General features: G+C 38.2%; 1 protein-coding gene across 2 annotated transcripts; it reads right to left on the bottom strand.

Annotated features, from left to right (window-relative positions):
• Positions 1-66: 66 nt before the first annotated feature.
• On the bottom strand, positions 67-10,173 carry DNAAF4 (dynein axonemal assembly factor 4). Of its 2 annotated transcripts, XR_007507535.1 has the most exons (10): positions 10,018-10,173; positions 9,276-9,423; positions 8,770-8,903; positions 7,498-7,735; positions 6,611-6,756; positions 5,838-5,947; positions 4,984-5,137; positions 4,255-4,360; positions 1,309-2,843; positions 67-421 (listed from the first exon to the last, which is right to left on the bottom strand). XR_007507535.1 is itself a non-coding variant. In XM_049812806.1 (9 exons), exons 1-9 carry the CDS (start codon positions 10,138-10,140, stop codon positions 2,734-2,736), a joined length of 1,269 nt encoding a protein of 422 aa, XP_049668763.1. In that variant the 5' UTR covers positions 10,141-10,173; the 3' UTR covers positions 534-2,733. The 2 variants fall into 2 exon arrangements, 1 of the variants encoding a protein (XP_049668763.1); XM_049812806.1 differs by lacking the exon at positions 67-421 and having other exon boundaries at positions 534-2,843.
• Between the last annotated feature and the right edge of the window lie 3,018 nt (positions 10,174-13,191).

Below are 13,191 nucleotides of genomic sequence, written 5' to 3'. Positions count from 1 at the left end.
CTTCCCCTCCAGTGGGATGGGGAAGAGAATCAGAAGAGTAAAAGTAAGAAAACTTATGGGCTGAGATAAAGACAGTTTAATAGGTAAAGTAAAAGCCACGCACGCAAGCAAAGCAAAGCAAGGAATTCATTCACCACTTCCCATCAGCAGGCAGGTGTTCAGCCATCTCCAGGAAAGCAGGGCTCCATCATGCCCAACGGTTACTTGGGAAGACGAACGCCATCACTCTGAGCGTCCCCCCTTTCTTCTTCTTCCCCCAGCTTTATATACTGAGCGAGACATCATATGGTCTGGAATACCCCTTTGGTCAGTTGGGGTCAGCTGTCCTGGCTGTGTCTCCTCCCAAGTTCTTGTGCACCCCCAGCCTACTCATTGGTGGGGTGGGGTGAGAAGCAGAAAAGGCCTTGACTCTGTGTAAGCCCTGCTCAGCAGTAAGGAAAACATCCCTTAATTATTAGCACTGTTTTCAGCACAAATCCAAAACATAGCCCCACACTAGTTACTATGAAGAAAATTAACTATCCCAGCCAAAACCAGCACATGGGCTGAATAAGACGTATCAAAAAGGATGCAGCCCATTTGATGATACACTTCTCAGTCAGACCTAAACCCATGAAAATAAAACTTTTTAAACTGGTATCATAAATGTGGAACTCTAATTTTTAGAAAGTACAAGAGACATCAACCTGAAGGTTTACTTGTTTTAATTAAAGTATTCTCTGGTTTTAAAACTTAAAGTCAGTCTCCACATTCCTACATCTCAGGACACTAATACAAACATAATGCATATGACTTTGATACGGTGTACACACCATCAGCTCGGGCATGGAAGTCAGAAGTTTAACATCCATTTGCTCCCAGTATAATCAGATGAAACAGGCAGATATTGTTCATGCCACCAAGCACATTTGATTCCCTAACCTCTAAGGGGGTCACTTTTTCTATTTCATAGCAATAGAAAAAGGTGCCTGTCTACATCAAAAATAGCCTTGACTACCTATAACAAATAGCTACGATACAAATAGCCTATACAGATGTATACAGATTGTTCTAATAGCCTCTGGAACCAAAACAGAAAATCAGGAACTTAAAACCAGCGCCTGCTTCTTTGCATTGTCTTCTTCCCTTTCCCAGTGTCTCTCCTCCATAGCCTCCTTAGCCCTCTCAGTAATTATATGAAAGAAAATAGCCATATATTGGCAAGTATACCATTACACTCAACAGAAGCACTAAAGCTCCTGCACTGCCCTCCTTTCAACTGCTATAAAAAAGTATTTTCAGCCCCTTCCATTGCAATGCAGTAGGTACCTTTAGGAAAGAAGGAACAACAGCTATCCCAGGCACTTCTGAGTCACCTCAGCACTCCTCTCAAGGCTCCAAGTAAAGAAACTGGAAGCAACGCCTGCCACCTTCTCCCTGTTCCAAGAGTATAAAATTTACACAGAATAACATATATCTGCATAAAAATTTTTTTTCTTCTAAAGACAGAAATCAGACATAAATGGTATTCCTGATGTGGAATTCCTGAAACAGACTGATGTGGAAAATTCAGAAGTCTGCTAAAACTGCTACTGAAAGGAGTGTAGAGGAAATGGTCACAATTTGGATAGAATGCCTAACAAAACAGAACCACTTCAATTCCAGTGTTTCAAGTTGTCATGGTAATACGAATGCTAACACATATATAAACAATACTATCCAGAACAACAGGTGCAGGACTTCAAAGCACACTGTCATGCTTCATGTCACTTTACAACACTTGTAGCCTCACCAGGATGGTCGCTTTTTTGAGAATCTTTAATCACACCAGTATTCCTGAGATACTGGCCAACGTCAACAGAGTACAAATTAAAATACTAGCGCAAGAAAAATATATATTCTCATATAAATAACAAAGTTTTTTATTTAGAATATGCTTTAGAGCTACACTGTAAGATTACTAATTGTAGCAGGATGGAAGAAGTCAGTCATATTCATTGATAGGACAATTTATCACAGGATCAATTTACCACTACACTACAATACAACACTACAGGTTTATAATCTTTCCAATTACCTTGTTTGGTCAGTCCAAACAAATGTTTCAAAATAGTCTGAAAATATTCAATGTACATTACTTAATGTTAAAAAGAGTGTTCTGCACTACACAAAATCTACCTCTATGCTTCCAGGTGGAGGTTTTCCAAATTAGACACCTGAATGAGAGTATCTAAACTCACTGTCTTAGTTTCAGATGTGCCAAACACTATGAACAGTAAGAGGAAAGCATGTAACTACAATCCTATAACACATAACTGTTTCAGCTTTGGTGGAGAACAGAAAGATAAGAAGGTGACAGGTGTTGACTATATGGAAGCTACTGAAGTTGTTTGAAAACCCATTGTCTAGATTCAGGAGGTATTTCCAGACAAATGTTTCATTTAGTTATGAGTAACTTTAAATCAAGTACCAAAAGCATGTTTTAATATTCAGTCCACCAATATTTCATAGAAAGCAAAAATATGACAACTTTGTATCAAAATGATATAAAATATGTTTGTTATAATACCACATACTTTCCAAAAATAGGAATTCATATATCCAATCGTTTACCAATTCTGCAGGTGTTCTGAGTGAAACAGAAAAATGTCTAGTTAACAACATATTGAAGAGAACTAAGATTCCTTCTGAAGCCCTCAAAAGGCATCCCTGCCAAAAAGTTCCTTTTTTTTTTTTTTTTTTTTTTAATTTTTATTAAGAATCTTGTGTTGTTCCTTGAATTAGGTGTCGAATCTTCTCAGCATCTTTTTCTATAGTTTTATTTTTTGGATCAATCTTGAGAGCTGCTTCATAATCCTGGAGACCTAATATAGATACATTAATAAGAATGTCAGTCAATAATGCAAGACCATCCTCTTTAGCAACTGACTGGAAATAACTGCCCCCTAGTCATATATATAAAGTATTGATCTTGAGTTTTGCTATTGAGCCAGATGGACTCGGAATGACATTAGGTTTAACTTTTGTCAGTAAACAAATTCATATTTTGTTTATATTATTTTACAAAACATTTTAGTGGAAACACTACTACATAAACATTTTCAGGCATTGAAATATGAAAACAGAGCCTCTTCATTTATATATTTTTTATATATATATACACACATATATATATGGGCGTGCATGCATGAGGGGAGTGTCCAAAAGTGTTCTGCAGAAGAAAGAAAAACTGAATGACAGAATAAAAGTGCATGAAGACAAGAAAAAAAAGACATGAACTGTGAATACTACAGCTTGAGGGGAAAAAAAAGGAAACCATGAGTACAGGAAGTAAAATAAAATCTTGTTTAATTTTTTTTTATAAGCTTTCCAAGTGCAAATGAACCTGTAAGGGAATAATGAAGTGATTCAGAGGTAGAAAAGGGTAACTGATGGGAAAAGCTTAGTGTTTCAACACTGACATTTTGAATATTGTTCACTTTCTATTATTGACTTTCACTTGTAAATTTGCCTTATAAAACTAAACTGATACTCTTGGAGAACTCGGTAGGAAGACTTAATTGAGGTATTTTCACACAAATCACATGTACTGAAACATTTTGCTTATCAATATGGGTTTCAAACATCGTTTTACAAAGATACGTTACTAAGCTCTTCACATGCAAATATTTTAGAAATATTCCAGGTTGTTTTAAGTTAATTTGTTCTATAGTTGGAAGTACCATAAATATAATTTCAAAACCAACAAAACATTGCTTTATGAACAGCAAAACTAGTGCAAACTAGTTTCATATCAATTTGCATCCTACATTTGAATGCTTCCCAATGCAAATACCTCATTTCTGACCTCTCATTTATTCCTCACTAACACCTTCCATGACCACCAAGCTGCCATGGTCAATAGTTGGCCATTATGCACAGAAAGCCTGATTGCCCAATAGACCAAACAGAGGGTACACAACTCACTAAAGCCTTTTCCTCAATGGAAAAACTAATTTGTACTCCTTAAATTATGAGTACAATTAATTTTCTTAAAACTTGTAAAGATTTTTCAAGTGGAATTGCAATTATCCAGTAAATTAAAAAAATATTTTTTTTTAAAAAAAAGAAATGTGGTAAACAGGTTCAAAACAAAGAAAGACATAGATTATATAGGCCTCCTTTACTGTCCCTCCTGAAAAAAATAAAGGCATGACCAGTCTCGTTGAGCTAAACAGAATTACTTGCATGTCACTATAAATCCATACGTATGTTTAAAAAAAATCAAGGTCTCACCTTCAGTATATAATTCCAGCTGACAAAATGCTGTTCCACGTCTCACATATGCTTTCACTCGAGCATTCTCATTATCAGGAACAGGTGGTGTCAGCAGTTCTAGTGCCTTTACAAATGTAAACACCCAAAATATTTAGAGGTAGTTTTTCCATAATTTTGTTTTTTTCTCATTTACACACACTTCTCTCACCTAATTGCTATTATTATACAGTAACATAATAGCTATTCAAATAGAAATAGAAAATAACTATTCAAATTTAACTATACGGCTTGTGAATCTAGTCATTAAGATTTGTATCTGTCACCCCACAGTTTGCTAAATAGTTTCATTGCCATGACAAATACTGTATTAAATGTTTGTTACAGTCAAATAATGTATTCTATTTTCATACATGATATTACATACCATGCTACAAAAAAAAAAAAAAACAGCCCTAAAAAGCATAGGTGTTGTAGTAGTAGTTACTAGAAAAAACAAGTTCCAAGCCTCAAGTACTTAATAGTTCCAAAAATAGTAACTCTGGGAAAACTGTCTCTGAATTAATCAGGTGCCTTTGAGATCACTCCTTTCATTGTTTCATTCATGGACCATGGCTTCATTATATAAATTTTTAATCTAAAAATTTTGAATCACAATAGGTATTTACAGATCTGCTTGAAAGAGAAGCATCACTGTAATAAATCACAACCATGTACAAGATGACAGTCTGAGAACCTATATACTTATACCTTAGAGGAATCTTCAATAGCTTTATGTAAATTTCTCAGTTTAAGGTGGCAAGCAGCACGATTCAGATACAGTTGGGGAAGCTTATTGTTTAGCCGCACTGCGAGGTTATATGCGTTTACAGCTGCAAGATAGTTTCCTGTTGCAAACATTTTGCTAAGTATAAAACAAAAAGTGAAACGTGCACTTAAAATAAGGTGATAAATCACAAAATAAATATCTAATTATTGTTAACAATTCCTTTTTAAAAATCTGAAGTTTTAGCAGCTATTCCCTGGAAATGGCCATTTATAGCCTTTTCTGAGACCAACATAGCTGAAGTTCAGTCAAACTTGATGCTGACAACATAGCATATAGACACACAACAAAAATAGTCACTGCTTAAAAGCAATGAAGAACAGTAAGAGGTTGACACATCTATGCAGACACAGGACTAATTTTGAAAGCTGTGTATCTGATTATGATTGCCTAATCAAACCTTTCTGTATAACACGGCTATATAAACATACCAATATTTTTATCAAATTCCTGAAGTTTTAGACAGATGTTTAACCTGTCAATAAAAAGTACAAATGAAAGGAAATCCACCAAGGTAAAATATTGAACTGACTTAACCGCCCTCATAGAAGAATATGCATCATGTGTTCACAATGATTTTGTCCATCACGAGCTTCAGCAATTGCATCTCATGACTTTATCAGATTCAAACCCCATAAGCTATCAATAAATTCTCTACTATGTAATCATTCACCATCTGTGTCTAGGATAAATAGAAAATATCAAAAGCAAACAATAGACACACACCATATAATTAATATTTCATCTTAAATACATCTTCAAATGGAATCTAACTTACTTTCCTTTGTTCTTTAACCAATCTGGATTCTTCTCCTCTTCTTTTAAATCTTCCAGCTCAGACAAATCAGCACTTATTGCTCTTCGAGCTTCTGCTTGTTTACGTAGCCACTGTAAATATACAATGTGCAAGTATTATTACTGAAGGAAAATTCAAATCCAAAAAAGGATTTTGCTTTCATCTCTTCGCTCACCCCTATAAAAAAAAATTCTATGTGCCACATATTTTGGACAAAGAGAAATACTTAATAATGTCAGATATTAAAAACTTCCAAGTTTCCCCAAATATTTTATTACTATGTGAGAAGTAAGGTTACTGCATCACTAATAAGTTTTTGTTTGCTTGTTTGTCTTGGCACTTCCAAAATGAGTCTTTGTGTTCATTCAAGAGAGCTCAAAAGAGCTAAATGTGAGCTTCTTTCTAAGAAGACAGAACTTAAAGAATCTTAAATATAAGAGTAAAGACATTTCAAATTTTGTACTTCAAGGTATTCAATTAATATTGCTGCCTTTTTTTTTTCCCCTCCTGAGAAACAGAACATGCTATTTATTAATTTGCACAATGACATGCTTGGTGAAAATAATTCTTATGTAAACGTGTTTCTCTAAATCTTAATTTAAATAAGACTGCCTTCCTTGGAAGGTAAGACTATTGTGCAGGTAACATTCCTTGGCACAGGTAACGTTTTTGTGAACTTACTGAATATACAGTAAATAATTCACCACCTTGGAAGACAGTAAAAGCATCATACTAAAACAGAGAGCAATCCTAACCTCCTCTTCTTCTGCAACGCAAGATTCTCGCAGAGCTGTAGGAAAAACTCGTGATGTAAAGTTGATTCTAATTGTAGCAGCGGACCGAGGAGCTGGTAACTGTTCCTCCTTTAAATTTTCTGAAAACATGCTATAGGAACCATAACCTATGAAAAGAATTGGAATACTGAAAATGAAAAATGAAGCAAAAGAGATTTTTTTGGTTTTCTACCAAAGTCCAAAATACACCTAATTTAGAAGTTCTGCACATTAGAAGTAAACCTCTAATAGCTTGAGAAAGGTTTAGACTTGTTCTTTTGAAGGGAAGGTTCAGAAAATGTTTGTTCTTGCTGTATCTTGCCACCTATTTACTGCCTACATTATCTGCCACAAATGAACTTAAATTCCTCTTACACCAGTATCTCTGTCACTTATGTGATTCTCTGACAGGGCAACTGCAAGAGCTAAAAATAACCTTACCAAACCAAACAAACGTTAAGTATTTTCTGTTGTTTTAGTTGTCTGAATTGGCTGTCTGTGGGGCCAAGACATGGGATAAAGAAAGGAAGGAGATTATGTGTTTCTATGAAAACCAGCAGTTAGGTAACTTAGGGTAATATGAACTCCAACCTCAAAGAGTCTGCATTACACTGTCAGGCTTTCTGGTTTTGTTTTCTAAAGCTTCGAACAAAACCTGCCCTTGTATTTCCAAAGACTTAAACAAGAGCTAAGAACTCACATGCTTTAGCTCAATAAATTGCCTGAAAATAAACACAGTGAAGTAATTGCAGACTAAAAGAATTAGTTCGTTATGGTGGAGACAAAGATAAATGATGAATTAGAAACATCTAGGAATAAAGATATACCCACACTTTGAAGAATGATAAAATACACTTCAATAATACAACCTTTAGTAGGTTTGAGTCGGGTCTTAGAAGTTCCTTCATTAGGAATCCTATTTTTGTTTATTTTTTCCTTTTTCTTCTCCTTTAATTGCTCTACTTGATATAGCTCCCCTTCTTTTTGTACACTCTTTTGTTTCTCAGCATCTTTTTGCTGTTTTTTCCATAACTCCAACTCCTTAGTGACCTTTTGTCGCTCCTTTTCTTTCAAATCTTCAATTCTTTTTCTTTCTGCTTCTTCTAGCTGTTTGAATGATAAACTTATGAGATATGTGACATCTGATAATAGTAAGATGACTAAGTAAAAGTTACCATTATTTTCCCAGTTTCCTATCCCAAGCGTAACATCATCATTAATGTGATCATACAAGCAGAGCTATGAAAGATGCTTAAAAATGATTGGGAGAGTAAACATTTCTGAATTAGCTTTTAGGAGTCATATATTTTAACTATTTACTACCATTACTAAGGTATGATCCAGAAACATTCAGAAGTAAGTTTTACTTGTAAACAGTGAAAATCCTAGCCATATTCCAACACAGATCTCTAGAATATACAGGAATGTAAAATACATGGCTTCATTTTAATACACTATTTCTTATTTCTCCTCTCCTCTTTGAGATTATTACATAGGCAGAATAGGTACAACGTCGCTCCTAAGTCACTAACTGCAGAACATTTTGGTCCAAATTGCATATGCAATCTTAAAATTTCATTGTATACTTTAAAAAATCATTTTAAACACAAATGAAGTGACCAGACATTTTATATACATAAAAATTTGAAGAAAGGCCGTATCTTAAAATACAAATAAAGCGCAGATACACACACACAAAGATACACACACACAAATGACAATGAACAGCAACTCTGATATAAAATATAACAATGAATAGATAAGATTTAAAAAAACAACAACCAAAACCAGTATTTTTGACCGTAATTAATGACCAAAGACTTTTGTGGCCTTGGCATCAGCACAAGATTACACTTTTGCCACATTACTGTAGACTCCTCTCAGCTGACAAAAATCTATGCTCCTCACCAAAAATTTTCAGTAGTATTACTGATAGAAAATAGTAACTTCTAAGTATTGTTTTCTGTATAATTTTCATATTTGGTAACAGGTATGTTTTCAGTATAATAACAAGGTTCTCTACCACTGTAATAAAGATGAGTACGTTCCATATTTTTTAAGGTATATTTAACCCAGCAGCTGCCAGAGTAGTTCGTAATTGTTTACATGTATATGTCTGGTAGAGTTCCTTCCAAGCTTACCTTCATTGTGGCCTCCAAAGCATGTTTTCTGTGTTCCTGTTTTGTAACTTTTTTTGCTTCTGCCTCCTCTTTCGCCTTTTCATGGGCTTTTAGAACAGCGTTCTCTCTTAGATACTGCAGTTTCTCCTTGTTAGCTTAAAAGAACAAATAAAAACTATTTTGGTAATTTAGGCCTGAAGTTCTACTGTTACGTACCATATTCATAAAAACAGGATTCCTTTGGCTACTTTGTCTGGGAAAACGCAACATAGTTCAAATTCCACAAAGCAGTCTCTAACAAGCCCATCTCTATAAAAGAAAAACTAAGATTTGCTTACACACAAAATGTAAGTCTTACAAGAAACATTGTTTTGTTTTGTGTGCGCTAGAACCAGTAGATGTTCTTTGTTTCCATATACTTTCTAACAATAAACAACAAGGTTTCACATTGCTTATTACAGTTTGTCAAGTTTTGGCACAGTCTGGGTTTCTTACATGCAATCTACTTTTCATAGTAGGGAACTTACCATTCGGTAGAGTTAGGGAATCCCAAATGGCCACTTCTTTTTTATACAAAGTGAAGAAAATTATTCCATTTCCAATCTTTGCTGTGCTACTTGTGTCATCAATAGGAGCATATAAAATGGCTTCAAATAAAAAGGGAGGGATGCTTACCTACAAAAATATAATTAATGTGCAATATTATTTACAATTTTTAATTAAACCTCATATATTCAGAATACTCAGTACAAGCATACACTAAACCTCAAGAAAGACCTGCTATTGACAAAACTGATCCACTTAGTATCCAGTACGGAGGTTATGTATTTTACTCGACCAGATAAAAGAGACTGAAAAAGTTGGTTCTTCAGCACTGCAACAGAAGCCACGGACCTCAGCTTTAGAATTATTCTTCGTAATATAAGCAGATGCATATAATTCAGGCCATTTATGAGAGAAAAAGGCAGCCGCCACCTATTGAGTAGCAAGAGCATTAGTACGGAGAAGAACGAACAGTAGTGAAGCCATTACCTCTGGTGGGATAGGCATTTAAGAGCCTGCAGCACACAAGGGGAGACTACAGATTAAATACTACAAAAGATTATAAACTTGACAGCGCGGCCGCGGTGTGTTAAGCGCGTGCTTTTTAACGGAGCTCTAGAGTCACGCCAAGCCACAGGGCCACCGCCTCAACGCATCTCAAGGCAGCGACACCGCACGACAGAAGGCCCGTGAGACGAGCGAGGCCGCGCTGCGCGGCCGCCCCACCTTCAAGTACTGGTCAGTGCAGAAGATGTTGGCGGGGGTGACCCGAACGCCGCGCAACGGCAGCGAGAGGTACACGGCGGAGCCGGTCTGCCGCCAGCTGTACTCCCGCAGCCACACCGGCATGGCTGCGCCTGTCGCTACGGGCGCTCCGCCGCCGTTGCTAGGGGCGGGAGAGCTTCCGGTGCTCACCGGGAACACCTCCGGGTCCTCTCCGCGCTGCCCCCGGAAGGTGCTGGCAGACCCAACGCGCGGCCTTCGCCAGTAGCGCCCAGCAGGCTGGCGGCGGCGGTCTCTCGGTCTCCCGCGGGGTGCCCCAGGCCGAAGGGGGGGCGGACCCATCCCCCGCTCCCCGGCACCGCGCTCCTGGAGCGGCGTCCCCGGGACCCCACGGCTCTCCTTCCCCGGGAACACGGCGACAGTAGCGCGATCCGCCGGGCGGGGCGGGACAGCGGCGGGCGGCGGTGCCGCGGGAACAGGAGCCAGCCCTGCCGGGGAGCGCCGCGCCGCAGCCAGCCCACCTGCAGACGACGGCGGCCAGGGGCAGCCGCGGCTCCCGCCGTGCCCGGTGCGTAGCCATGCGCGTAGGCAGGGCTCCACAGGCCGTCGCGGTGGGCGACGAAGGCGGGGTGCCGGCCCCCCGCGAACGGCGGAGCGGGGCGGGCAGCCCAAGCCAGCGAGCGGCGTGCTCCTCCCGGCGAGTCCTGTACGCGGTTCCGGACAAGAACAGCTCCCCTGGGGGTCCAAGGAACAGCGCTGGAGGCTAAGCACACGCGTAGTACCTTGGACTTCCTAAAACTTGGCGAGATTAGTTGATAGCCATCCTGCCGTAGGTACTGGCCCACTGACTTAGTAAGACACGGCGAATAGAAGGCACGGCTCTGGTTTTCATCGCTTGCGCCTAAGCAGGGTAGGAAGGAATGCAGCTCTTGCTATCTGAATCCATTTCCATAAAGAGACAAGCGGCTGATAGTTTGAGGATTTTTGGTAAAAACTATTAAAAGCTGAGGACTGATTTAGCAATACACTGAAACTTCCAGATGTCCTCTAAAAATAATTAATTAGGTCATACTGGCAGCTCCCTGCTAAAATAGCCTCGCTGCCTATTTTGCTGTCTTTGCCAAAAACTCAGGAGGCAAGTTGTAGATTGTTGCTCAGCCTTCCTCAAACAAACAGTAACACTGTACCTGCCAAAATAAAGTCTAGTAGACAGAAAGCAACTGCTTCTGGGGAACATGGGTTGAAAGGAAAGCTAAACAAACACATTTGGATAAACATTCAGGTATGTTTAAGTTCCTCAAGAGTAGACAATTACTTAGAACTATTTGGAAAAAATCCAGAACCAAGAAGTCCAGTTTTCTCCCTTTTCTTTCTTTTAAAATATGACCAAGAAAAAATGAGTTTAACATTGCACACTTTTAGCTAAGATTTCTGATGTGTATCACTGAAGATTTAATTTTTATGTTCCATTATCTATATTCCAAAGTAATGTTCAAACAGTAGTGGTTACTATTAAGTAGTATATAGAGAAAGGTGGATATCACAGAGGTTTAAAACTTTTTCAGAGCAAGAAATCCATCGTAACTGATAGGATTGCTGGGTTATTCTCCACCCTCACTCATCCACATCAATATCATCTGGATGAATGCTTGCATACTGGAATCTGAGAACTGAATTAAATTCCTTATTCCAAGGGCATTCAGAAGTAGAAGGAGGAAGACATTTAACTGAAAGTCAAAATCCTTTGTATATTTTTGGCACATGTGACTTTTTTTCTTTTTTTTTTTCCACGATACATATTTTCAGACTTACAGTAGGATCTGCACCATGATGTAAGGAGCCTTGCTGTCAGCTGCAGCAGCAAATGATGAGACTTCTGTGGTTTATAGTTCTGAACCTAGACTTAAACCATGACGTGTCCATAAACAGACTACAAGTGTAAGAAACTGTAAAAGAAAATAAATAAGTAAATAAAAGCTGAGGAAAGATTCTCCGAGACCAAAACTACTCCTGTTTGTTTTAAACCTGTCTCGTGTTACCTTTATTTAATATCTCTTAGTTGTCTGTATTGCAAGACAAACTTCAGGCAAGTGTAGACAAGGAGAAAACAAGGAAGTTCTAAACATTCCTTCTGTGCCACTCAGTTTTTTATAGACCTTTCTCCACTCTTAACAGATATTCTTTTTTTCCTAGAAAGACAGTTAGTTTACTTACATTTCTTTTACATAGCTTCATCTTCCTTGCTGACCTCTGAAGCCTTCCCAGTTCTACTATACTGAAAATGGAGAGGCCAAAACTGCACACAGTAGTCAAAATCCTATTTGCCTGCTTACTACATGAAGTAATGGAAGAGTTGGGGTTTGGAGGGGATAATGTTCTGTTTTGTTTTAAAGCAGGGTGTTCCAATAGCAGCATTGGCTAGAATGATAATATAATAGTAACTCAAAATCTCCTACCACTCCAGAATGCAGCTGTAGTCATCCACAATGCATCCTTCAGTTCTGAGGAGTTCATTTCACGGACAATAGGTCTTAGATTTGTTGAGTGCTGGTTTTCTGCCTTGGTCATCCAGGTGTCATTTTTAGTTTAATCACAGAATATACTGAAATGAAGCAGCTTATTATTTCTTCCTGCCAGAAAGAACATATTATGTATACACACTTTACAAGACAGGACACAGTTATGTTTACCTCTATTTGGTCACTCAAGTTACACAAAACAGCTCCATAACATTAACAAAGAAGTCTCTTTACTTAAAAACTACACCTCCAATGCAAAGCTATGTCTTTCACTTGTAGAAGACAACAGTAAATGTTATTAACACATTCCTACATCGGAGTAGCAGATTTAGCTGCTAAAGGACACAGAAGGGACAGAGCAAGTTCTTGGATCAACCTTAAAAGTCTTGTATTGATGTGTATCTGCAGAAATGCCACCAGAAATGTCATACACATAAATTAAGTTGATTTTCCTCAAGTCGAGTCTGTTTTGCCCATGACGGTAATTGGTGAATGATCTCTCCCTGTCCTTACCTCGACCCACAAGCCTTTCATTTTATTTCCTCTCCCCTGTCCAGCTGATGGGGGGAGTGATAGAGCAGCTTTGGTGGGCACCTGGCATCCAGCCAGGGTCAACCTACCACACTAGCCTACTTGGACAAATGACTGTAGTGAGAGC

The sequence above is a fragment of the Accipiter gentilis genome, chromosome 10 (genome assembly GCF_929443795.1).
Source record: "Accipiter gentilis chromosome 10, bAccGen1.1, whole genome shotgun sequence".
NCBI classification, from domain to species: Eukaryota; Metazoa; Chordata; class Aves; order Accipitriformes; family Accipitridae; genus Astur; species Astur gentilis.
The sequence above is the reverse complement of the archived record's forward strand: the minus strand, read 5'-3'. Positions and strand labels throughout refer to the sequence as shown.

Excerpts from the sequence above, each read along its gene's own strand:
- DNAAF4 (XM_049812806.1), bottom strand. The coding sequence starts at position 10,140 with ATGCCGGTGTGGCTGCGGGAGTACAGCTGGCGGCAGACCGGCTCCGCC. Across the intron at positions 5,948-6,610 it reads GCGTTGCAGAAGAAGAGGAG|TGGCTACGTAAACAAGCAGA; the intron begins GTTAGGATTGCT and ends GTATATTTACAG. Across the intron at positions 4,361-4,983 it reads CTATTGAAGATTCCTCTAAG|GCACTAGAACTGCTGACACC; the intron begins GTATAAGTATAT and ends ACATTTGTAAAG.